Genomic DNA, 27,441 nt, shown 5'->3' with positions numbered 1-27,441 from the left:
GCTCCTCCCGAACTTTGTTACATAAAACTTCATAAAGAAAAAAATGAAATGTGAACATAGGACAATCTCCTTAGGGAAAACTGTACATGCAGTGCTGTAGGAATTACAGTCTTTCTACACCTCCTGACATTCCTGTCTGTTGGGCCACAAATTCTCATCCACATCACAACGAATATCTTCTCTTGCGATGCAGCGTGGAAAGAATCTTTTAGAGTGTCTTATCCAGCCGCAGGCATCTGCTGTGATGTCATCACAGGCTGCATCCATGGAAGCCAGAAGAGTCATCTGTGTATGTGGCTGGCGATCATCCATCTCCATTCTGAGAAAAATTCCTCAATGGGGTTAAGGAATGGGGACTAGGGGGAGATGAACTCCATCAGCATCCTGTTGTGGGCTGCAAACCATTGCCTGATGATGTTGGAGCAATGGAAACTGATATTGTCCCAAACTATCACTTACTTTGGCAGGTCATCTCCAGTCTGACCCCTCTCTTGTTCAGGGATGAGATCCCTGTAGAGAGGGTCTAAAAAGGTGACAAGATGCTCTGTATTGTATGGCCCAATAATGGGAATATGCATTAGCACACCATTCTCAGAGATGGCAGCACCCATGGTTATGTTCCCGCCCCGTTGGCCTGGCACATCAACTGTAGCTCTGTGGCCGATGATATTTCGCCCACGCCTTCTGCGTTCCGTTAGGTTAAAGCCAGCCTCATCCATGTAGATGAAGCTGTGCGGTGGTTCACTTGCTTCCAATTCCATTATACGCTATATCCAGAGGACACAAAATGAGTTTTATGAATTACATGCATTTTTATTTTGAACAAGATACAGTTACATCAAATGTATACAGCACATATTGCAACTTCTTTTCTACAGCCATAGCAAATATGTAAAGGTCACACTTACTGTACTGTATATCACTATACGATGTTGTACTGTTTACCGTGAGGTACAGTTGCTGCATGCTCATACATGTTTTACCTGGTAGCGCAGCTCCTTCACTCTTTCACCATTTCTTTCAAATGGAACAGTGTACAGCTGCTTCATATTCATTTGGTGTCTTTCCAGCACACAGTCAATGGTTGAGATGCTGACTGTTTGGATGTTTTCAAAGATGGTGTTGTCCTCTATAATGGCACTCTTTATCTCCCTATAGTCTTACGGCATTGTTTTCTACAACCATGGTGCAAATAGCCTCCTCCTGTTCAGGTGTGAAAAGGGGCCCTCTGTCACTCCTGTGAAGTTGTCTTGCAGTCCTATGTGGAAAAAATACAGCAATGCAAAACACAAAATTGAGTAAGATAAAATATCACTGTTTAAAGTATACTTACTGTATATTGTAAAATGCAAGTGTAATATTGTAATATTGTATGAAGCATTACAGAAAGTATACAGTATTATAATACAGTGCCTATTGTTAGATTACATACCTGTTCTGTCGACGAAAAGTCTGAATGATTGAAGACACAGTTGTTCTCCCAACATTTGGCTACGCCCTTCGACCAGCCTCGGCCATTGTAAGCTCATGATTGAGAACGTGGTCTACAAGTGTGACTCTTATCTCATCAGGAACGCGCATATGTCCTCGGCCTATTCTGCCTCTTCCTCTGTTTTGCCTCCCAACTCCTCCACCACGCAGCCTCACTCCTCTTCCTCCTCTTCCTCTTCTTCTTCTCTTCTTCTTAGGTAGTTTTGAGCCAATGCCACCAACATAATTAGTGTTTTTGTCATTGTGTGAGCCACACTGGTCTAATGTTTAGATACTTTTTCACCATGGAAATATTTGTTACATACAAATTTCATGTTTTTTTGTTTTTTTTTGCTTTCTATAATGTACAAGAATGTCAGTTTTGTCTGTGTAAATACAGATTCAGATGACTGGGAAAAGTCAGCACTGTAGTACACAAAAAAGAAAATTAACATTTGTATTTTTTACAGTTCATTTATTTTTGCAGCAATGGGTTACATGTCAACTGAACATTCTCAGTTGCTTGTTCATTTTTACACACTCTATTATGTCTTTCACTAACACATACAGTACATATCTTACATTACACAGTTACATACAGTATCTTCCTATTGCTCTTCCATGACAATTTTTAGTTGACTAGTTTATTTCTAGAAAAAAATACTGTAAAAATACAAATGTATTTATACAGTACTGATGTAACTGCTTCTGTTCAGAGATGTGATGCTCCTCCATGTTCAAAAATGGTAGTGATCGTGCTATCAGCAAACTCCATATATACAAATTGCATGTGCTTTGCTTAAATCAATAAGAAATTCAAATCTGATGTGAACAAGAAATTAATTGTTCAGAGATCTGAACCTATTTTTTTGAGAGCGAAAAAATGTCTAATTTGAGAATTGAGCTGAAGCGATTGAAAAAAAAACCCTGTAAAAGTGTTAGCTTTCTTTAAATGTCCACTAGAGGGCAGCACACTCCTCAACAATGGACACCAAGTGGATGCGAATGCAATAATGGGGTCAAGCTTTGGCTCGGTGACATTTAACAACTATCCCTGCTCGTAATCAAGCCTGTCAGTATGAAACGAACTTTTTCCTTGTCTGCTGCCTTAGACTTTCGCTCAGGATAGTAGCTAGTGAAGGTACTTGAATGAGATAGCTTTCTTCATGCTTAAAGGTGCAAAGAGCAAGTCTCTGAGTTTTTGCAGAACTATGCCCCCCTCTGGCGACAAATGAAACTGCACACTGCAACTGAACGCGCATGACGTCACGCCCAGCCTCAGATTCGGCCCGAATCCCTCTTATTTATTTTACTGTACAGGATTATAGAGGCAATCGCAGTGATCAGAGAAGGGCTCATTCAGCCCATCAGGCAATTGTTTAAGCATGTATGGGTTAGAAAAACAGGTATTTTTAACATGAAAAGTTGTTTAATGCACCTTTAACATACCAATCTATAAAGAAGAAATCAACATTTATAACGTAAAGATAAGTGACTGGTTTAGTATAGGCCCATCTCAAAAAAGACCAATAATGCAATAAAGAAAAACTTTTTTAGGGAATACCTTCCTTTATTATTAAAATCTCAAAGTTGTAAAGGCAATTTGAGGAACAAAGCAAGCAAGGAAAAGCAATAGCAATTATTACAATTTTTCTTTTCATGGATACTTGACATATTCTGTCTTTAGAACAATTACCTTATTTTAACTAATAATGATTTTAGTTAAAGTTGGGGTTTGATCAAGTCACCTGATTATTTACACAAGAGACACAAAGCTGACTAGTGCCAAGTCAAGATCAGATGGATATTAGATAAGTCATGATATTACAGAGTAATATGGACAAAGATATCTTCACATAGGGCATGTCATTAGCAATATGTGATAACCTCATTGACAGTGGTCTAAATTACATTTAGTAAGTGATCCAGTTTGTACCATTGGAAAAAAAAACACATCATAATGATTCTCATGCATTCTGAAACAACATAATTCACAGTTAAAGGTTGTATATAGATGGAAAAATACTGTTTAATCCTTTAGGGCTCGTCTGTCTTCTGATGATTTGCAAAACTGAATGCATGTATGGATATAAGAGGCAAATGTACTGATGGATTAAGGGCTAATTAATGCAGAGCAACAGAGAAGTTAAAGCGATGTCCTGTTTACACTCAGAAGTGTACTCTGTTTGAAGGAATGTCTTGGGAAAACTTCCTTTTTTGCTGTATACTCAGAGCCTGAAATAAAATATTAACAAAAACATCTAATTAGTTGCAAATCTGCAAGAAATTTTGTTTAAAAGTTTCATTTTACCAAGGTTATTTTTTAGCAGTTCACCTTTTTCTTGGCTTTATCAATTGATAATCCTTTAGCACTTAGAGCAGCAATCTTGTTCTCAATGTCTGAGACCTGATAGATAGATAAATAATTAATTAATATCTGCATACAGACAAATAGACAGACAGACAGTCGACATATAGATAGATAGATAGATAGATAGATAGATAGATAGATAGATAGATAGATAGATAGATAGATAGATAGATAGATAGATAGATAGATAGATAGATAGATAGATAGATAGATAGATAGATAGATAGATAGATAGATAGATAGATAGATAGATAGATAGATAGATAGACTGATTTTTTTGGAATGTAGCTCACCTCACTTTCAGTGCTCTGAACTATAGTGGCTGCCAAAGAAACCTGGTCCTCCAGTTCAGAGAGTTCTGAATCAATAAGCGGGCCGCTGTAGTGATTGTTGGCATTCTGTTCAATCTTTTGCAGCTTTTTTGCCATATCAAAGGACTTCCCTGAAGTCATGTACACCTGCAGTAACAAAGAAAGAAAGAAAAACTACAGCAAAATTCAGCTCTGAACAAATCTTAACAAATCGAGTGATATAAAACCGATTGGTCAAAGAGTCTAATCTCTCTCCTTCAAACAAACATAACAGTATCTATAAGAGGGATAAGCTTACATTTTCCTCAAGTTCCCTGTACGCATCATCAGCCTGCTTAACATCTGTGCCCGCTAACTGAAGTCTGTCATTAGGATTTGAGTGGGCCAACTCGTTCATAGCGCTTTCAGTGGCATTAATTGTTCTTAGAATCTCAGTTGTGATGTCGCATAGGGCCGCCGCAGTGGATCTCTGAAAGCCATGTAGAGGGAACAGTAAATAACCGAGAGGAGAGAAGCCTCATCAGCATTAAAACCGTAATAAAATGACTGTAGAGAGGTATTAGCATTGCTGAGATTATAGCTAAATGAGGCATAAGTGTTGTATGGTCTTTGGATAAGATAAGGTTTAGTTATTAAAGTAACTCGGGAACTACGAACGTCTTTCAGATGTTTCTTTGGCTATACTAATAAAAATGCTAGAGCTAAACTCAGTATTTTAAGATTATTAGGAGATAGTTAACCCAGAAAATTTTAATTCTGTCATCATTTTACTCATCCTCATGTCGTTCCAAACCCATAAGACCTGAAGTCCAGGTAACCAAACCTTCATCATATAAAGCAATTAACAAGACTTGGATTAAACCGCTCAGTTTATATGGATTTCTTTTATGGTGCCTTATGAGCTTTTTGGATCCTCTAAGTTTTGGTAACCAGGACTTTCAATGGAGAGACAGTAACATCTCGGGTTTGATTAAAAATATCTTTATTTGCTTTCCGAAGATTAACCAAAGTCTTATGGGTTTGAAATGACATGAGGGTGATGACAGAATTTTCTTCTTTTAATACTGACTTTTAATACCATCTGGTATTCCACTAATAGTCTGATAATGAGACATTTGAATCTGCTTTAGCTGTTCTATAAAAAAAAATAATTATTGTAAGGCTTTTTTTTTTATCAGAGATGCTTCTCAGGAAAACCTTACCTTGGACAAAAACAGCATCTCCCATAGATTGTTGGACTCTATGGATATGTGTGTTGTCTGTGTACTCACCTTTTGTGCTTCAGTGGGCATTTCATCACTGGAGGAGCTCAAGGGTTCTTGGGACACAGGGGCCATCGGTGCCTGGTCCCCCCTCACAACAGACCCTTTGGACTTAGGAGGTCTCTTCGGCTCATCTTCATCAGAGGAAAGTGCCTTGTCGCTCAACAGCTCATCTAGTTTTCGCCTAAGCTTCTCCTCGTCCACCTGTCCTGCTGTGGGCTGAACAGGCTACAAACATACAAAATGAATAGTTTTTTTATTAAAATCATGAGATATGGACCTACATGAAACCTTTAGAATAATAAGAAACACTGGAGCTACATTTCTGTTTTGAGACTTTATTCATACCTGATCAGAAGGCAAAGTCATTTTCACTTCCAATCGATTCAAAAGACTCTCAATGGCAGACATTCTCTTGCTCAGTTCATTGATCTACCTCACAGCAACATTTGAAAGAAAGGGGGAAACAATCAAGGTTATGACTTTAATATGCAGATTGATTGCAGGTAGTCACTCCTAACCATACTTTTGTCTAACTCAGCTTAAATAGGAAGATTTAACTGAAATTAAATCTGAAACTCATCTTACCTACAGTAATAAATGGTTAAAAAGTGCAATAAAAACAGTACTTTTAAAAGATACGCTACTGTTCAAAAGTTTAGAATCGATAAGATTTTTTTAAATACAGTAAAAAAAACAAAACAAAGTGAAATATTATTACAATTTAAAATACAGGTTTCCATTTTAATATATAACAAAATGTAATTCATTCCTGTTGTCACACCCGCCAGCTGCGAATGCCCTTGAACGCCAGCAGAGGGCACTCTTACCGTTCACTCTACCACTTTAATGGACCTAGTTTCCCACAGTGCTTTGTTTGTCATCAATTTAATCATGGGAAGCTGTTCCTCATCACCTCATCACCTCTCTTTGTCTATTTGCCTGTTTATACCTGTACAGTTGTTTGTATTGTGGCAAAGTCTTATACACCATTACTGAGTGTTTCCATGTTCCTGGTTTTTGAAATCTGCCTGTGTCCTGGTTTTCTCGTTCCTGTCTTGCACTCTGGATTGGTTTGTTTGATTTGACTGATTTACGGTGCTCTGATCTTCTGCCTGTTTAATGGACTATGACTTTGGATTGTGCTACAAATAAAACTGCAGTTGGATCTTCTTTCATTGTGCTCAGTGCTGTCTACATCCAAATCACACAGCAGAATTTTCAGCAGCCATTACTCCAGTCTTTAGTGTCACATGATCCTTCAGAAATCAATATGCTAATTTTGTGCTCAAGTAATATTTCTTATTATTATCAGAGCTGTAAATGGTTGAGCTGCTTAATATTTTTTTGTGTGTGAAACCATGGATGCATTGTTTTCAGGATTCTTTGATGAATAGAAGGTTCAAAAGAACAACATTTATTTGAAATAGAAATATTTCTAACGATTCTTAACTGCTTCTTTTAATCAATTAAATTTGCCCTTGCTGAATAAAAGTATTAATTTCTTAAATAAATAAAAAAAAACTGACCGACTGACTCCAAACTTTTAATAGTGTATGTTTTAAATCATGTACATCCACATGAGGTGAAGAACCAGGTCATAGCCAGTCACCTTGTTGAAATCACATGACCAGCTGAAAACAACTAATTTTGTCTCAGTAACCTCCCTAACCTTGAATACTTCCTCTAATTGTGAATAGTGCATTTTTTACAAGGCATCTGAAACCATTTATGTACTTTTTAAGTATAACTATATTTCAGATGCCTCTTAAAAGTCTTTTAATCATACCGGTGGTGGTCCCTGATGAATGTTTTCCTGAGATGATGCTCGACTGCGGCGTCGCGGGGGCAGCTGGTAGACAGGGTAATGGAACATATCTTCCTCCTCTGAAGTGTCCAGGTAGATCTGGCGCGGAGCCACGGAAGAGTTGATTTTAGAGAGAGAGCGAGCGCGTACCATTCTGTGTTCAGAATACAGTCCATCATCTACAACAAAAATGAAGAGGACAAATTAGTTCATTTGCTTAATGCTGAAATCTAAGTTATCTCTCCACGCAGTGCATCCTATGTTATACAACACATAATTGAACAGATATCAAAAAACAATATATGATTTGTAATACTTACCTCTTAACCCACTTAACCTTGACCTTGATCACTTGATCAACATTATGCACAACATAATTACAAATGTTATTTTCGAAATGTTATGTCAGTGACCCACAGATGCTGGATTACAAAATAAAAAATAATAATTCAGTAGAAACATGCAAAATTGCATATGGTTTCTTTAAAAAAGTATGTGTATGGGGTAAACTACACATTTAAAATACATTGAAAATTTGTTTAAATATATTTCATAAGAAAGATTTAACATATAGTCATGATCCTGGCCTGTGTTCCATTGGTCTTGTTTGTACTTTTATGTTACTTCCTGTTCTTCTCCATGTTTTGTAGTTCTTTGTAGTTTTTCTAGTAGATTAGTTCTGCAATCATTCCCACGTGAGTCTTGTTTTCCTATTGCTCCTCTAGTATTTATACCTCAGTGTTTCTTGTGTTCTTTGTCGAGTCTTGTCCTTCATGACTGTATGTTTTGCAAATTTTACTTGAAGTCCCTGATATGTGATCAGTTTTTTTTACTCCATCCAGCAGCAGTTTGTGTGAATTTGTCTATTTATGAAAAAAAAATGAGGAAGAGAAAGAAAGGTAGCCTAAAGAAAGAAAGGGAGATCGAAATGTACAAACAGAACGTGCTTTCTTCACCTGGGCGTGAAATCCTGTCGAGACTTTTCCTGCGGTTCATGCGATGGTGATGGTGATGGTACATGTCAGAACTGTATTCTAGATCATTCCGCTGACCTCTATCTTCATGGATGTACTGGAGAAGAGAGAAAAGTGTTTATAATGCCTGAGTACCCCTTAAAAATGTGGATGTTGATAGCAATAGTGAGAACCATATCAATACCTGGACAGACTGTCTGCGAGAGTGAGTGGCATAGTCGTCCATGTCAAGATCCATGGGGTGGACAGAGAGTAGACGCTTGGTCTTTCGCATCTGAGAGGAAGTCACAACAAGTTCATAGAAGATCATATGAGTAACAGAATACTAGTTTAAGAGACTTTGGTTATCGTAATTGCACAATTTAAAATATTCCCATTGCTTTTACATAATGATTCTAAAATATTCCCAGGGATATATGAAATATACAGTAAATGTATAATAATGTATAGTAATGTAATAGCATTCAACTGAAACAGAAGCGTCATGCCCCTTTAAATGTGCCACCTCAGATTTATGAACAAAGTGGATTTTGAATGAAAAAAAGTATCTTCATTAATTAAGTTGTAGACTTAAAAAAAGTTTGTCTAAAACTCTGTGGCAGAAATCCCCTTTATATATTTAAGTATAAAAATACTTAAAATATATATTACATAAAATATATAGGCCTATATATTATGGCATACTAAGAATATACTATTTAAGTCATGATAGTAAGGAAGGCCGTTTCCGCCACACAAAAATAAAATCTTTGATACACCATAATTGATGTAAAAAGTCAAAATTATGACATTAAAAAGTTTTTGTCTTAATAATTTTTCCTTAATATGTCATAAATTCGTATCACAATTCCAACTTTTTATCTCATAATTAGTATATCATAATGTCAACGTTGGCAACACTATTTCAATAGTCCACTTTAGACATTCTATGAGGAACTTTGTAACTACATGTCATCTACCAGTCATCTACCAGTGGAGTATTAATAGACTGTCTGCTCAACATCTACTAACACTTTATTGTGATGGTCTTCCAACAGACATTCTACTGACTATAAGTAACATGTTAACTTATTCTACTAACCCTAACACTAACCTAACAGTCTACTAATACTCCAACGAGAGTTAGTTGACATTGTCTAGCAACTAGACTAACACACTTAGCACAAAAACAATGATTTACTAAGTTGTTAAAAAGAGTTACTTTATTTCACCTTGTGAAAGCCTCGAAAAATGCTACTGAAATTCATACTGAAATGTGAATTAAAATACCTAACAATTTAATCTACCTGCTTATAACGTTGAGCTTCAGCAGCATCCAAATTTTCTTCATCATGACCATTACACACATCTAAGAATAAAACACATTATATATTTCAGTGGTGCACTATCAAAAGGGATTACATGGTTTCAATTGGGATCCTTCAACAATGCTTGGTCAAATGCCCTCAGCTCTACTCTGTGACAACACCAACTATATACTTCCTGTTTTCTTCACAACGCCATGAATGTGTTTTGTACTCACTGCGCACATCAGGCATGCTCTGTGTGTCATCATCACGTTGCCCTAAAGAAATAAAGGACGACAGTGTAAATGCTGGTCTTGTGTAACACAAAGGGAAAATCTGACTATTTAAAAAAGGACTATTTAACTCAGGCACTCAGACAGATTACAATATGTGGAATTATTGCCAATTTTTTCATGTATAATTAACAAATTAGATATTTGAGTAATCAATTTTGAATTGAAGTTGTTGTACATAATCCCACAACAAAACTATAATAAAAAAAAACTATAATGAAGCTTTATAGTTGTAAACAAAAAAGCATAAATAGTTTTACAGCTGTAAACCAAAGACAGATGTCAGTTCAGTCATCTTTAACCTTGGGATAAATAATCTACACCTCCATTTTTCTGTTTAACTTGTCCTGTCGCGCAAGGCTATAAACAACATCAACAAGTCATACAGCGCCCCAGACACAGCATGTGACCCAGTTGTGGCCTCAGCACTGCTGGGACACAGTCTCTGGATAGAGTTCTTTGAATTCAAAAGACTGATCAACAAATCCTTTTGGTAACTAAATACACATAGACATAACAACGATTACACATGGTCTAACTATTTGCTGTCTCTTGCTGTTGTTCATCTGAAAAGCAGTATATACATGCTTTACATATTTACTATATGTTATACCTAATTATTGATCATGAATATTTTTATTTTTTTTTACATTTCTTCATTTAGCAGGTATTTTATCTGATGTGACTATAAGGTAACACTTCAGTTTAGGATTTCTAAAGCACATGATAATGCCTTATTCTGCATGACCATATTCTACATCCCTTAATCCTGTCCAGTAGCTTACTCAAAACTACCTTATTACCCAATACCTTACCTTACCCAATACTACCTTACTAACTACCCAATACCTTACCCAATACTACCTTACTAACTACCCAATACCTCACCTTACTCAATACCTTACAAACTACCCAATACCTTACCTTACCCAAATACTACCTTACTAACTGCCCAATATAGTACCTTACCCAATACTATACTAACTATTACTAAGCAGTAATTATGAGTTTATTGAGGCAGAATTCGTAGAAATTGGACCCTAATCTAAAGTGTGACCGACTATACAGTTAAAATTACTGTATACAATATGTTGAAATCAATATTTCATATCCACACATTTGTTTATTTAGAGAGGAGCTCTGTACTAAGTGGGATAATGAACAGTCAGCCAGTCATTATTGCAAAATAAACCCTTTCAGGATGAGACAAGAGCCCTCTGAGGCCCAATCACCATGCCAAGGTTTATTTTGCGATAATAACTGGCTGACTGTGCATTATCTCTTACTTGACACTCCCTTGCTCGCACAAGCACTTAAAATGACTGGTGATACTGAACCAGTGTGATGATGTGACCGCAATGTGACAATAAAGGTTATCAGGGGGCTTTTAATAGCACTCACCATTTTCATTTAATCTCTTGTACAGTGACCTCATTACTTTTGCACTGCCAAAACGCTTGAAGCGAGAGTGTACATTGTCATGGTACCACCCCAATGTTCCAATTTTTAGGACCCTGGATGAAGAAAAAAAAAAGGTGCTATGTATAGATTTTATTTATAAGTGATCAAATATTCATATTATTTTATAGAAGTAAGTGTACTAAGTGTGTAAGCTCTAAACTCTGAGAATAGAAAACATTTTCTAACCTGGACATGCGGCAGGGGTCGCATACCCAGCCACGCTCTTTCTTGTTGTAGCGGCTGCAGGTCTTGCAGGTGTAGAGTTTGCAGTCCATACACTGCCGTTTACTGTTCACCAGGAACTTAAAAGGCTGCAGGCAGCGGATACAGTGAGAGTCACCCAGATTTGACTGAGATCCCAGGAGTTCCCTCTTTGTTTCCTCCTTCTCAATCTTGGATTTAAGATCCCTGCAATGTAATATAAATAGACAGAGCCTTTCAGAATGTCTCAGCATAATGACATACATGACTAAAGAATAAGCTTTTCAGCTGAAATAATCTTTATGGCTTTGACGGTGAGAATCGGGCTGCTTTTCTGTTGGCCAGGTTTGGCTTAGCCCTCAACTAAATATTAAAAATAACTAAATATAAATCATTGACAAACAAACTCTGATCCTTGTGCAGGACACATAATGTTCATAGGGATGCACAATACACTGTGTTCCAAATTATTATGCAAGTGACATATCATTAGGATTTTATACAGTAAACGTTCAGATGATGTTTATGATGTCATTCAGAAAATGTTGAAGGAAATGAGTGAAAAGGTAATCCAGCCTGATGACCTCAGGGACTTCATAAAAGGCAGATACTTAAATTATAAAAAAATATACTGACTTAATGCTTGAAATATTTTCTTTTAAGGTAAGAACAGAACACAAAGACTAAACTTGAAGATGATTTATACTCTCATTTCCACAGGATGCGCCTACCATTCAGCAAACTCCAGCTATGACAAAGTATCTCTCGTTCTACAGAGAACTAGTGGAAGTTCCACTGGACTTTGCTGTGGGTCTTCTGCCCTGCGCCAGACTCTGGGTGTGGCTGGGTAAAAATCTCAAAATAATGCATCCTACAATTGGAAGGTGGATAATATGGAAGGCCATCCTGAAAAGCTCTACAAAGTTCTGCTGGACAAGCATCTGGACACATATGAAAAAGTGTCCAATAATATATTCTGTGAACAGACGCGAAATGAGCATGATTTATTTTACTCATCTAGAGTGGTTGATGGCTGGTAAGTAGTTATGAAGTTTTTCTACCAGTAAAAACAGGAATCCCATACTAATATGAAAATATATATAAATACTGTATATTTGCATGATGCGTCACTCTTAAAAGTAATCAGAAATCCTATTGATGGTTATCCAAGGCATATATTCTGTATTACTCATGTTTGATTGTGTTTCACGTTTGATTATTCATCTTTGATTGTAAGGTCTATAGAAGAACAAAATTCAAGGAGATGTTTTGTTTTATCAAAACTATGTAGGGGAGATCATGTGGGGATTGAGACAGGGATGATTGTAAAATTGTTTGCTTTTACCATCTGTAACTTAAGTGTGTTATGTATCTCAAGCGTTGATATCATTTTCACATTTCTCTGCTACAAATTAGTTGTTTTGAAATCTACAACTTGTCCTTAAAATGTGAAAGTTAATGTTAAGCACAATAAGGGATGTTGTTGCAACCTTCCCCACTATCAGGGTGGCAAGGCAAGTTTATTTATATAGCACATTTCGTACACTGTGGTATTTCAAAGTGCTTTACAGAAGAAGAAGAAAATAGCAACCATAAAACAATTAATAAGAAATAAATAAATAAAAAACAATAAACGAAGAAAAAAAAAGAAATGAGTTAAAATGAGATAAGATTATGGGCCCTATCTTGCACCCATTGCAATTGACTTTGTACACCGACGCATGTATCATTCCTATTTTGCACCCAAAGCGGATTTTTCCCTCCACAGACGCACGTCGGTAAGTTAGGAAATACACTTGCGCTCCCCAGGGCGGTTCAGCGCAAAGAGGAGGCGTGTTCCGGCGCAAACGTTCCTTCATGCTATTTTGCAGGTTTAGAAAACAATTGCGCCACTAACCAGGAAAAAATAGTTTAAAGTCAGTGGCGCGTTGCGCATGTTATTTATATGCTATTTTAAGGGCGCATGCTTGGCCATAATCAATGTGTGCACAACGTGCACTTTGATTCTCTCATCTAAACAGAAGCAGCAGTCTTCATTTGCAAATCATACATTCTTACAATAGATAGATAGATAGATAGATAGATAGATAGATAGATAGATAGATAGATAGATAGATAGATAGATAGATAGATAGATAGATAGATAGATAGATAGATAGATAGATAGATAGATAGATAGATAGATAGATAGATAGATAGATAGATAGACAGACAGACAATTTATTATAAAAGCATACATCTAGCTTACACATTTACCCAAATTATCATACGCCTGTTTAACCGAAGTTAATTTGGGTGGGTTTCTCCATTTCAATGTAACTTCTCTCTCTTTTATGGCCGTGACGAGAGCTTTGCTCTCCTTGGCTGTGAACCGCTCCTGGCGCGCGCCTGGCAAATCCGCTGTTACAATAGGAATCCGCTATGGATAAAGCGCGTCTGCTCTTAAAGGGAATGTGAGATGACTCTCTGATTGGTTTATTTCACATTACGCCCAAACCACACCTATGAATAATGAAGCCACTTCAGACCAACCCCTTTTAGATTTGCGCCGGGCGCAAGAGTCATTTATCCTGCTGGGAAAATAGAAACAGCACCCAAGACCCGCCCACAAAGTTACTTGCGCTTTGCGCTTGACACTTGCGTTTCAGATCGTTAAAATAGGGCCCTATGTGGATAAACAACTAATATTTTGCATAAACTGACTAGAGATTATCGAACTGTCAAAAGATTTGTGAGTGATTTAGAGCAGAGAAGAACTCTGTCATTTAAGGCTTATTAAAAAAGTTTCTGTCAATCTAAATAATTGTATTAAAAGGGAAACTATAACAAAAAGCCACTGTTGAGCAGCAAACAGGTATTGTAAGCTGCATGTGTCTTTGGAGTCCCAAGAACCTCCATGCAGGCTAGCAGTTGTCCATAAAGTTGCATTTCAGCCACCTCTAACCCAAGCTTGCAAAGAGAAACGTTTACAGTGGGTGTAGCCCCCCTGTGTAGTTCACTCTTATGACAGTTCAACATTCTCTATTCAGTTTTTGCTAAATATTAGTTGTTTTTATGCCTTTTGCAAGACATTGTGCCATTTCATGCTCCCTGCACAACATTTGCAACTGCTTTTTTATCACTTAATTAGAAGCACCACAATTACAAAATGCTCATCTGTTACGTAGGGTCTACATTTAGAAGTACAATTGGAACAGACATTTAAAAGTTTATTTTAAAATGCAAAGTATTGAACATCAAAATAAAGCTCTGTATACACTTGCATTTTTACGACAATATGTTCTACAAAAAGTTCTACACTTGCGGTATTGATGTCTACTTGGGCCAAATACAGGAAATACGTCATGTGAGTAGACAAGTGGTCAAGAGCAAAGACCGCAAGTGGCCCTTTGTAGTTTGCACTCCCTTCTTTTTGTTCCTGTTTTCTTTTGTTCCCATCATTTCTAGTTTGTTGTTATGGTTACTCATTAGCTGATTGATTAGTACCCACCTGTGCCTTGTTTTATCCCTTATTATTCTGTCTATTTAAACCCTCTTTAGTTTGCAGTTCAGTGTCCTGTTTTGTCTTTATGCTACTGAACTGGAAGTAAACTGTTATGTTTTCTCCTGTGCCTGAGTTTATATTTGTATTATCTTATTTGTTTTTGTTAATAAAACGGCTGGAATATTTTCCATCTCCTTCTCCTTCCTTCATCATCACAATGCTCTGACGTGACAGAATATGGGACCTAGAGAAGATTTTTTGGGTCTGGTCTCAATGATTACAACAAACTGATAGTTCCCTTTCGAGGGAACTCGCGCTGTGTCAATGATGCTTTGGGAACGCCCCTGCGTTATTGTGTCTGAAGCACGTATGTCAACTGGTCTAACGGCGAGAGTGAGCGTCACGGGCGGGTGACGTCACAACAAGAAAAGGATAAAAGCACATGCTTCAGCAAGCGCTCTATGTTGAAACTGTCTGTCTATCTATTGTTGTCTTGTCACAAGCATTTATATCTATATCATGGCAAAAGATTTATAGAAGTTGTGTGCTTCTCCCTGCCTGCACTCTTTTACGGGTGGGGATACACCTGTATCATCTATGTGTAATGTGTTTGGGAGTGGAGCATGCTATGTCAGCCTTCGAGGGGGTTCGCACACTCCGTCCGCTTCTCACGTTCCGCTCTTGCCTGTCACTTTTCGAGTAAAGTGGCCAGGCAAGCGATCCTCAGGGATCCGGACCCGCTGCTACTGAGGCAGCACGGAGAAGGCATTCTTGGGGATCGCAAATGGATCTCTCGGCGGGGTTTCGCCACCTCTTTCCCCAGCATATGACGAGCTGGTGGAGGTGATTACTCGTGCTGTTGTTAAATTAAATATTGAGTGGCCAACCGAGAAAAGGGGTGCTTATCCTAAAAGTAAACTAGATGAGCGCTTCCTGTAATCAAATGTGTCACCTCCATCATGGGGCCTTCCATTTTTTCCCGATCTACACAGTGAACTGTCTAGACCGTGGAACAAGCCATATTCATACTGTCTTTTCAGCCCCCAAGTCCATGTATATTCTGATAAAGGGGCTGAAAGAATATGAGGCGATGCCCAAGGCTGAAAAGATGCTAGCTAGCTATCTCTCCCCTGGTTCAGCATCGTCCCTGAAGGCACCAGTGCTACCCACTAAGCCACTCAAATCTACATCTAATTTAGTGGGTAAATCCTATACGGATGCCTACATACAGTACAATGGCAGTGTTACAGGCATATCAGGCTGATCTGCTGGGTGATTTTGATGAGAGCAAGGGGGTAGGACGTTCGAGAAGTTCGAGAACTGCGTCGGGCCACATATCTGTCTCTCAGGGCCACCAAGGAGACCACCAGAGCAATAGGGCGGTCTATGGCAGCCCTGGTGGCCACTGAGAGGCCCCTTTGGCTCAACCTGGCAGAAATAAAGGACAAAGACAGAGCCTTTTTATTAGATGCCCAGTTAACGCCTCCTTGTCTCTTCGGCGACTCTGTAAATACGGTCGTCAAGTGGTTTCAGGAGACCAAAAGACAATCTGAGGCATTTACAGATTATCTCCCTCTCCGTACCCAACTCCCTAGGGCTGCTGGGCATGAGCTCCAGCGAGCACACGGCTCAGTGTAAACTCGACACTGCGTCAAACTTGCACCCTATGAGGGGGGTTCAAAAACTGTCAGTTCGGTCGGTTCCTGCCAGTATACTTCAGGCCACCAAAGTGGCTGTTCCAGTTATACCAGAGGCCAGTCTTGACAGGCTGGTACCCTTAGTAGATTATCTGACAGAATAGAATAATCTGCCAAACATATCTCAGTGGGTCCAGCAGATAGTAGAAAGAGGATACAGAATCCGTTCGGTTCTCGTCTGCCACGCTACAACAAGGAGTTGCTCAAGTTAGTGCATCCTGAGCAGGCTCTGGTAATGGAGCAAGAGGTGAAAGCTCTGTTAGCGAAGGAAGCTATAGAGCAGGTGTACTTTATAGCTGCTACTTCATTGTTACAAAAAAGGATGGGGAGTTGCGTCCTATACTAGATCTTCGCCAGTTGAATCGTACAGTCAAGAAACTCAAGTTCAGCAAGATGCTGACACTCAAAACAGGTCGTGACTCAAATCAGGTCAAAGGACTGGTTTGTCACGATAGATCTAAAAGTTGCATACTTCCATGTCTCCATCCTCCCTCAGCACAGGAAGTTCCTGAGGTTTTCTTTCGGGGGCAAAGAATACCAATATCGGGTGCTTCCATTCGGTCTAGTGCTATCACCCCGCACGTTCAAGAAGTGCGTAGATGCAGCTCTGGCCCCGCTCAGGCTGCAGGGCATACGCATTCTGAACTATATAGACGACTGGCTGATTCTAGCGGAATCAGAGCAGTGGGCGGTTCGGCATCGGGATGTCGTCCTCGCACACATGCAGAAATGGGGTTGAAACTCAATGCCATGAAGAGTGTGCTTTCTCCACCACAGATAACCACTTTCCTTGGTGTGGCCTGGGATTCAGTCACAATGTGAGCCATCCTATCGCCTGCTCGTGTAGCTGCTATCCTCACAGCCACGAAAGAGTTAAAGCTCGGCCAGTCACGGCACTGTGAAACAGTTTGAGAGACTGTTAGGCCTCATGGCAGCGGCATCCAATGTGATACCTTTTGGCCTGCTGTACATGAGACCTTTGCAGTGGTGGCTCAGGACCAGAGAAAGAAAACTACTTCGTATGATCAAGATCACGCGGTGGTGTCTCCGCGCCTTGGTTATATGGAGGAAACCTTGGTTCCTATCCATGGGTCTAGTGTTAGGAGCTCTTTGACATTGAGTTGCGCTCTCGAAAGATGCTTCCATCACTGGCTGGGGAGCGGTAATGGAAGGCCGTCATCATATTTTGTGCCACATAAATTGCCTGGAGATGATGGCGGTCTTCAATGCTTTGAGACATCTCCTCCCAGACCTGAGGGGCCATCATGTGCTTGTCCGGTCAGACAACACATCGGTGGTCTCTTACATAAATCATCAGGGGGGTCTGCGTTCGCGTCCACTATGCAAACTGACGCACCAGATCCTCTTGTGGTACCTAGGGAAGATACTTTCCCTGAGGGTAGTGTATATCCCAGGCTGCCAGAATATAGGAGCAGACATCCTGTCCAGGCAGGGGCTGAGACCAAGGGATTGGAGACTCCACCCCGAGGTGGTGGAGTATATATGGGAAGTTTACGGCCAAGCAGAAGTGGATCTGTTTGCGTCGCAGGACACGACACACTGTCCACTTTGGTTTTCCCTCACACATTCAGCCCCCCTGGGGACCTTATATATCTCCTCGAAGGCTCTCCCTTGGAGATTCCGGTCAGGAGAGACCTTCTGTCTCAGGCGGGGGGCACAATCCTTCACCCCCGCCCAGAGATTTGGAATCTGTGAGTTTGGCCTCTGAGGGGACCCAACTCATAGATGCTGGTCTCTCAACTGAGGTTGTAGAGATCATCTTACACTCCAGAGCTCCAGCTCTGGAAAGTGGAAAGTTTTCACTTCTTGGTGTCATCAGCGTCAGTGGGTTCCGGTTAACTGCCAGGTTGGTACAGTACTTGAGTTATTACAAGCTCGCTATTCAGCAGGGTTATCTCCATCCACCCTAAAGGTGTATGCGGAGGCCATAGCGGCTTACCACGCCCCTGTGGGTAATGCATTGTTGGGTAGAGACCCCCTGATTATCTGTTTCCTTTGTGGTACTCTGAGGCTGAGGCCTGCAACTCGAACCCGGGTTCCGGCTTGACCTGGCTATAGCCCTAGAGGGCCTATCTGTGGCTCCCTTTGAACCCCTCGAATTAGTTTCAGAATAGTTTCTGACCTACTATAGTTTACCTATAGACCTATACGCTATACCTAGAGGTATATGACCTATACCTGGACACTGCCCCAGGGTCTCAGGTGCTTATGACTTAGTAGCCAAAAGTTTCTCATACAGGCAATTGTAAGTACAGCTTTTGGGTATTATCGTTCCCAAAGCATCATCGATGCAGTGCAAGTTCCCTCGAAAGAAAACGTCTCAGGTTACGACTGAGTGCTTTTACCCTTTCCTGGTCGTGACGTCACCCGCCTGTGACGCTCACTCTCACCATTGGACTAGTTGACATATGTGCTTCAGACCCAATCACGCAGCGTCTTGTTCCCTTCTCAGGGAACTATGATTACAGTTGTAGCCTGAGACGTTTCCCTGCCTATTAATTGTCCTCAAGAGAAGTTTATCAATTTTGTCAAGCTTATGCTAATGAGAAGTAGCTACTCTTTCACTGTACACAGCTACACACAATAATTAAAAAAACATGTTAAATATTTATCAGCAAATGATTTGCTAAAAAATTGTTTAACATGGATTGTAAATTATTAGTGTGATATGTGTACAGTGAAAAAATAATAATCACCTTGTGATTCGCTACAAATAATATTTGCTATAAATAATGTTGTGATGCCTAAATTGACTTTAATAACAATTGGCCACATTTAAAATGACTGATTTTACATTTATAGTTTATAGTTTTCCATTTATGATTAAACAAAACAATATAGAATTATTGTTTATCCAACATTACCATAAAAATTATCAGATTATCAACTCTGCCAGAATTTTAATATCAGTGAATGTCTATTTTTATATCAAAACTCATAGAGTTTATTAGTGTCAGTGAACATTTGAAATGGAATCCTTTCTAAACAGTCACACAAACTTGCACTGAATTTTTCACTATCATGATAATAGAATAATTCAGCACTAGAACACATAATGGATGTCGTAAAATAGTCATATCAAGAATTCAACTTGAATTCAAGACATACACTAAATAACTGTCCTTGCCAGGAAATAGAAAAGAACATAATCTTCCAACTCAAGCAAATAAGAATTCAATAGGCAAACAGAGACCTCCTTGTGAAAAGAGAATAGAGCTCTGGGGCATCATGTTTTCCCACCCAGTGGAATGGTGTGATCAGGCCTTGTGACTATACCATGATCATCATGATGTCTTTACAATAGTGCCCTTTCAAACTTTATGCCCTTTCTCATAAACTTGTTTTTCTGGTGTGTGTATGATATATAGAGAAATATGGAAGAAAGTATGCATTATGGATAGATCTCACAATACACAATGTGCTGGTTGGCTCCACTGACAGATCACATACGTTAACAAATTTACCAATGTAAATGTATGATTTGCTAACAAAAATATGTTTTAAGAACATTTTACTAACATTCCCATTTAGTTAAGAAATTATTATTGTTATTTTTGAATGTTCTCTGAATGTTCAAAAGGGACAGTTTTTAATGTTTTAATGTTGTTGTTTTTTTTTTGTTATGAAAGCTTTAAGGGAAAGTTCCATTTTATAATTTTGCAATAATTATGGGAAAGTTACGTTTGAATGTTCTCTGAAACAAGTAGTAGCATTAACAAAGGTTTGACAAATTTCCAACTAAAATTTCAAAAAAAAAACAATAAAAAAAACATTCTATTCTGTTAATGATACTGAAAGAAATTGTTCATAACTTGCCAGAGAGTCTTGCCAGAGAGTCAGAGAGCTAGAGAATCTTGCCAGAACATAAGCCAAGGTTCTGAGAACGTTCCCTGTTAGCTGGATAAGTGTAATCATGCAATTTAAAATTCTCACCCAAGCCTCTCCTCTTCCTTCTTCCTGAGGACGAAGTCTCTCTGAATGACGTCCCACACATGTTTGGCCTCCTCTTCTGATAGCCTGGACAGGTCCAACTTCTTATCCATAATCAGAGCTTAGTTGTTTTTTGTATTTTTTACTAAATAACAGAAAAAAATTACTCAAGTACAAGGCTACAAGAAGTCTAAGGATAATGTGACTCTTTCATCATTCTACCTCTTTATCCTCTAGAGAGATAACAGGTTTTCAATATGGGCTACCTGGACATACAAATTCATATCAGCACCACAGTCATTATAATCAAGGATCCATCCTTTGGGTGTGACCCTTTTCATTCCCAAGTCTAGGCAGCTACTTTAAATAAAGGTACATTTAAAAGGTCTCTTAACACATCTCCAAAATAATTCAGCATAGATTAGTCTGTAAACATCTGTAACATCAGTAATTCAAATCAAGTTTGTGAATTCCAATATGAAAGAGGCATTAACTACTGATTAATAAAATTAGTACTAACACAACAACTGCATTACCTTTAAAATAAAGTGATGGATGCATTTCATTAAATATCGAATGATGGCCCAATAACACCACTACTACTATGTGTAAATGGGGAACTGATGTCATTCTAATTCATAGTGCATTGGTTGCCATGGCTCCTCAGATACAGTATTCATGATGTGATCATAATGATTTCAGCCAGAGTGTTATAAGTAATTAAACCCAGGAAATGAATAAAGTCGGACAGATACCTGATGCAGTTATTAGAAAGTATTGTATAATCACAGTGACAACATGCATGAACTCTTCACATTGCTAGCCTTAATAGCAGCAAGAGGAATTGACTTAACATTAAACCTATTCACATTATTTAATTAATTATTTAAAAATGAGACTTTACACTTAGTTTCTTAAGAGGTAATGAAGATTTAGTTTACCTTGCATGCAGACACGTAGCTGCTCTTGCCAAGTCTCTCAGGATGAGGCAGATAATGTGAGAATAGTCAGAGGTATGGCAGTCTTAATCACATGTCTAGTTTTTCAAATGAAATGCAAAGAAAGCTCCACCCTTTCCACGCTTGAAATATAAATGAATGTTCTTTTTGTTTTGTTTTTTTCTGGCAGATTAAAATAATTGTTATGTGAATTATTATTAGTTGTATTGTATCCTTTACTTTTATCTTGTTGATTCTTTCTGGTTCAATTTCTTCTATAATAAACAGTTGGTTAAACATTAGCCTTTTTGTTTTATTAAATTTTTTACTATTTTTTGTTTGTTTGTTTATATTTTTACATTGACAGATCAAAGCTTCTTTAGGTCTGTAATAAATAAATAAATAAATATACAAACAAACTTTTATACAACAGAAAGTCCAACAGAACTGGGACTTTTTACTGTTTGTATCACTACCATTAGGCCCTATCTCTGTTTTTTCTTTTTTCTTTTTATTTTCTTTTGCAGCTTATATCGTTATGCTATGTGACAACATGTTCTAGTTAAACAGTATATCCAGTGAGGCGCTAGATAAGTTTTTAATTGAATGGGCAGTCTTCATAGAAATCTTTTCGACCTATACTACAGGGAGAGAAAGATTGCAGAAAGACTACAAACTGTTAACAATATGAAGTATTAAACAACACAAAAAAAAAGGAGAAAAAAAAGAAAAATGTCCACACAAATTGGACAGAAAATAGCCCTATATTAAAATATTAAACACCAATATATCAATATATTATTCTTCATTTAGTTCTATGCAACATACTCAGATTTAACAGATTTATTTTTTGACTAATTATCAAAATAAAGTATAGTCATACAAAGCTATTATTACCAGAGTATGTGATCAGAGCAGGTCATTTTACCATTGTTGCCCAGGCTATACCAGCTCAGCAAACAAAAGAAATTCCACGTTATTTGAGCAGACTTTGCTTTTCCAGTGCGTGATGGTACATGATTGGAGCGTTTGGGTCCTTAAGGGACCGTTCGGTATTTATGGAAGGGGCCACCGGAGGAAAATAGGGGAGGGTCATGTATTTTTATTCTTTGTTGAGGGGAGGGTCATCCAACTTTTTTTAGTCTAGGGGGAGGGTCACCCAACTTTTATATTCATGAAAACAGCAACATTTCAAAGTGGCTTGTTTGGTGCTATTTTTTTCCATTTAGCTCCATGTTGATCTCGCGTTATCAGCCTCCCTTCGATATCAGATGGGTCTGACCCAACAAAAATCCAGTTTGGCGCTGTTTGACAGTGCGCGCGCACTTCAGTTCGCGCTTAGAAAAAGTGCATCATGTCAGAACAGAATGCCAATGAAAAGTTTACCCGTCAAAGCTTTAAAGCACGAGCAAATAATGAACTTTTGATAAGTGCACAGTGTCCTGTGAGTGTAACTCTACTGCTGCATTAACATGTGATGTGAACGTACATCGAGTTTTACAGTATTGGGACTGAGGCGCCAGAACTGCAGCTGATAGAATGTGCGCTGTAGGGCGATAGGCCTACTGCATATTTTAGTTTCCATTCTTATTTTGTTTCCACGATGTGTAAGATGTAGGGCTACCACATCTTTAAACTATTAGTATTATTTAAGTTAACATAAAATACATAGACCTACACCACAAAAACTAGTTGAGGATAAATTCGTTAAAATTCGGCGATTCCAGTGTTATGGACGTGACATTTGCAGTCAAAACTTAAAATAAAAATTCTCAGAAAATGCATTTAATACCAATATTTTGAAACTGTCACGGTTCATAGATCCAATGTCTCTCCTCGTCTCGTGCTTTGTTTGTTTACGTGTGTGTGAGCGCGTGAGTGGGTGTGTCCGGCTCGTTACCTCTGATCAGCGATCCAGCTGCAGTCACTAATCATCAGCTGCAACCCATCTCATCACAGTATATATTCTCATCACTTTCTCATTTCCCCTGTCAGATCGTTGCATGAAGTCTCTGTGTGTTTCTGGTCCCGTTCTTGTTCCTGTTCTTCGTTGCCATCCTGAGTTCCTGTGTTCCGGTTTCGTCTCGTGGATGTGTTACTTGTCTGGATTACTATCGTCACTTCAGAGCACTCATCACTGTCTTCACCGTGTCTGACCATCAAAGTCCCTGCGCCACCGCCTGCATCACCCTGGACTTTGCATACTACTTCATCTATTATTCTACTACAATAAAGAGTTTTACTTGCAGCCTGCTTCCTCGTCTCTGTCATAACAGAACGATCTGACCAACATGGAAGCAGCGAGTAATTCAGCGCCCTCGTTCGAGGATTACGTGAGTAACAGCATGGCACGTATGGATCTTCAAGAAAAGAATATTCACGATACTGGTCGCGCTGTTCAGGCGTTAGTGGCGCAGGTGTCCGAGCTCACCCGGCAGATCCATCAGATGCGAGCTCCCGCTGCGCCGCCCACACCAGCTGTTCCCCCCACACCATCGGAAAGCCCATCCCAGTCAGAGCCACGCCTACCTGTTCCAGAGACCTACTCAGGTGAACCGAATTTTTGCAGGGCTTTTCTAATCCGATGTTCCATGCATTTCTCCCTTCAGCCCCGAACCTTCGGCAGTGAGCGTTCTAAGGTGGCCTTCGTTCTCACCCTCCTGACTGGGAAAGCGGCATTATGGGGAACGGCGGTGTGGGAAAATCAAGACCCATGCTGTTCCTCGTTCCAGGAGCTCTCCGCCGAAATGAGAAGAGTTTTCGACCGTGCTGTCGCCGGGAGAGAGGCCGCAAGGATGCTGGCCGATTTACGTCAAGGAGAAAGATCTGTTTCAGATTTCTCGATCGAGTTCCGGACCTTGGCGGCGGAGAGCAAGTGGAACGAGGAGGCGCAGTGGGACATGTTCCTGCATGGGCTGGCTGACCGCGTCCAAAGGGAGATCTACGCCTTGGACCTACCCCAATCGCTTAACGACCTCATCGCTCTGGCACTTCGAGTTGACGCACGGCTGGCCAGAGTTGGGAGCCGCACTAGGAGCAGTCACCCTCTGGCAGGAGCCGAGGGTTCACGGCTTGGAGGCGGGGACGCGGTCAGCCCCGTCTACGATCACGAGCCCATGCAGGTGGGTCGAGCTCGGCTTTCCCGGGAGGAGAGGGAAAGGCGGAGGTCCCAGGGCCTTTGTCTGTACTGTGGAGGAGCCGGGCACTATGCTTACAACTGCCCGGTAAAAGGCCAAGCCCGATAGTGAGTATGAGGCTACTATCGGGTGGGATCTCCGCCGAGAAGACCTCATCTACATCTACCCTCCTTCCGGTAAGACTGAGATGGTCAGCACGCACTCACGATTGTCGGGCACTCTTGGACTCCGGGGCGGAAGGTAATTTTATGGACCATTCATTTGCACGTCAGTTCCAGATTCCCCTCAAACCCCTCACTCATCAGATCGCTGTACATGCACTCAACGGACAGAAACTTCCTACCATCACTTTCGCCACTGAAGATATCACCCTCATCACATCAGGCAACCACACTGAGACCATTTCATTCTACATTCTGGACACTCCCCTTGCACCCATAGTTCTCGGTCACCCCTGGCTCATCCGTCACAACCCTAAAGTGGACTGGCAGCTCAAGTCTGTGTCAGCTTGGAGTAATCGTTGTCATGAGTCTTGTCTAGTGTCTGCTTGTCCGTCTGTTTCTGTCTCTGTGTTTCAGGAGGAGGCAATGGATCTGTCTAACGTGCCCGCGGAGTACCTGGACCTGAAGGAAGTGTTCAGTAAGTCTCGGGCTGCTTCTCTTCCTCCGCATCGTCCCTATGACTGTGCCATAGACTTATTACCAGGTACGGCTCCGCCTAAAGGCAAGTTATATTCACTCTCGACACCTGAGAGGGAGGCTATGGAGAAATATATTTCTGATTCTCTAGCAACGGGGTTCATTCGCCCTTCCTCTTCACCAGCGGGGGCGGGGTTCTTTTTTGTGGGGAAGAAGGACGGATCCTTGCGACCTTGTATTGACTACCGGGGGTTGAACAACATCACGGTAAAGAATACTTATCCTTTGCCGCTGATGTCTTCAGCCTTCGAGAGGTTGCAGGGAGCGTCCATCTTCACAAAGTTGGATTTACGGAACGCTTATCATTTGGTCCGCATCAGGGAGGGGGATGAGTGGAAGACCGCTTTTAACACCCCCAGAGGGCACTTTGAATATTTGGTTATGCCTTTCGGGCTTTCCAATAGCCCAGCGGTCTTCCAGGCACTCGTCAATGACGTGCTGCGAGATATGATAGATCAGTTCATTTATGTCTACCTGGACGACATACTGATTTTTTCTTCTTCTCTCCAGGATCACGTGCAGCACGTCCGGCGAGTGCTTCAGAGGTTGCTAGAGAATGGGCTTTTTGTCAAGGCGGAGAAATGCGATTTTCATGCACAGTCTGTTCCATTTCTAGGGTACATCGTGTCAGTTGAGGGAATGCGCATGGATCCTGAGAAGATCAAGGCTGTGGTGGATTGGCCAAGCCCAGAGTCTCGTAAGGCCCTACTGAGATTTCTGGGGTTCGCTAATTTTTACCGGCGTTTTATTCGCAACTTCAGCCAACTAGCCGCACCTCTGACCGCCTTGACCTCCCCCAGAACGACGTTCAGGTGGTCAGACGCAGCCGAGGCTGCGTTTGCCAAACTGAAGGGTTGCTTCGTTTCAGCCCCCATTCTGACAACCCCTGATCCATCACGTCAGTTCGTGGTGGAGGTCGACGCGTCAGAGGTGGGGGTAGGTGCAGTGTTATCCCAGCGTGCTCTCTCAGACGACAAGATGCATCCTTGCGCGTTTTTGTCTCATCGGTTATCGCCTGCCGAACGCAATTATGACATTGGGAACAGAGAGTTGTTGGCAGTCAAGTTAGCATTGGAGGAGTGGCGGCACTGGTTAGAAGGGTCGGGGGTACCTTTTATCGTCTGGACCGATCATAAGAATTTGGAATACATTCGGACTGCTAAAAGATTGAACTCCAGGCAGGCTCGGTGGGCACTTTTTTTCGGTCGTTTTGACTTTACTCTCTCGTACCGCCCGGGTTCTAAAAACATCAAACCCGATTCTTTATCGCGTATTTTTGATCGTTCCGAACGCCCGTCTACTCCCGAGTGCATTTTACCAGAGACCCTATTCATCTCCACACTCGTATGGGAGGTCGAATCGAAGGTCATGAAGGCCTTAGAAGGGGTAACGCCCCCGGTCGGTTGCCCACCGAATCGTTTATTTGTGCCTGAGAGTCTACGGTCCAGCGTTATTCAGTGGGGGCATTCTTCCAATGTGGCTTGTCATCCAGGAGTCAGTCGTACTAAATGTTTAGTTAAGCAACGATTCTGGTGGCCTCTCATGGCTCGTGACATTCACAATTTTGTTTTGGCTTGCTCAGTTTGTGCCACTGGTAAGACTTCCAATCGACCCCCGGATGGGTTACTCCTACCGCTGCCGGTTCCTTCGAGACCCTGGTCCCATATCGCACTAGATTTTGTTACCGCCCTCCCACCCTCTCAGGGTCACACGGTAGTTTTGACCGTGGTGGACCGGTTCTCGAAGGCGGCCCATTTCATTCCCTTGCCCAAATTACCCTCAGCCAAGGAGACAGCGGTGATTGTCGTTAACCACGTCTTTCGGTTACATGGCCTCCCGACAGACGTGGTTTCTGACAGAGGACCCCAATTTGTGTCCAAATTTTGGCGAGAATTTTGTAGATTACTGGGCGCGACTGTCAGTCTGTCTTCTGGGTTTCATCCCCAGAGCAATGGCCAAACTGAGAGAGCCAACCAGGATTTGGAAAGAACGTTACGATGTTTGGTCTCCAAGAATCCTTCCTCTTGGAGTCACCAACTCTCTATGGTGGAGTACGCCCACAACACGTTGCCAATGTCATCCACGGGCCTGTCTCCGTTT

General features: G+C 40.5%; 1 protein-coding gene across 4 annotated transcripts; it reads right to left on the bottom strand.

Annotated features, from left to right (window-relative positions):
• Nucleotides 1-1,936: 1,936 nt before the first annotated feature.
• On the bottom strand, nucleotides 1,937-22,533 carry mlpha (melanophilin a). 4 transcript variants are annotated; one of them, XM_081380379.1, is made up of 16 exons: nucleotides 22,404-22,533; nucleotides 21,510-21,543; nucleotides 20,572-20,713; nucleotides 11,422-11,643; nucleotides 11,176-11,288; nucleotides 9,718-9,759; nucleotides 9,482-9,543; nucleotides 8,380-8,469; nucleotides 8,178-8,292; nucleotides 7,204-7,400; nucleotides 5,763-5,846; nucleotides 5,424-5,642; nucleotides 4,451-4,621; nucleotides 4,135-4,299; nucleotides 3,806-3,877; nucleotides 1,937-3,705 (listed from the first exon to the last, which is right to left on the bottom strand). In XM_081380379.1, the coding sequence occupies exons 3-16, from the start codon at nucleotides 20,679-20,681 to the stop codon at nucleotides 3,640-3,642; spliced, it is 1,728 nt and encodes a 575-aa protein (XP_081236505.1). In that variant the 5' UTR covers nucleotides 20,682-20,713; nucleotides 21,510-21,543; nucleotides 22,404-22,533; the 3' UTR covers nucleotides 1,937-3,639. The 4 variants fall into 4 exon arrangements, with proteins under 4 accessions (XP_081236505.1, XP_081236507.1, XP_081236504.1 ...); XM_081380381.1 differs by lacking the exon at nucleotides 4,451-4,621; XM_081380378.1 differs by lacking the exon at nucleotides 22,404-22,533 and having other exon boundaries at nucleotides 21,510-21,763.
• Nucleotides 22,534-27,441: the final 4,908 nt, after the last annotated feature.

This window comes from Scardinius erythrophthalmus (assembly GCF_964197995.2).
Source record: "Scardinius erythrophthalmus genome assembly, chromosome: 12".
Taxonomy (NCBI): Eukaryota; Metazoa; Chordata; class Actinopteri; order Cypriniformes; family Leuciscidae; genus Scardinius; species Scardinius erythrophthalmus.
Note: the sequence above shows the minus strand (reverse complement) of the source record. Positions and strands in the feature narration are given on the sequence as shown.

Bases quoted from the DNA above. Each gene is read 5' to 3' on its own strand.
- mlpha (XM_081380379.1), bottom strand. From the start codon at position 20,681: ATGGATAAGAAGTTGGACCTGTCCAGGCTATCAGAAGAGGAGGCCAAA. The intron at 9,544-9,717 runs GTGAGTACAAAA...TTTTATTCTTAG, and splicing joins GAGCATGCCTGATGTGCGCA to ATGTGTGTAATGGTCATGAT. The intron at 4,300-4,450 runs GTAAGCTTATCC...TTGTTACTGCAG, and splicing joins ACAGGGAACTTGAGGAAAAT to GTGTACATGACTTCAGGGAA.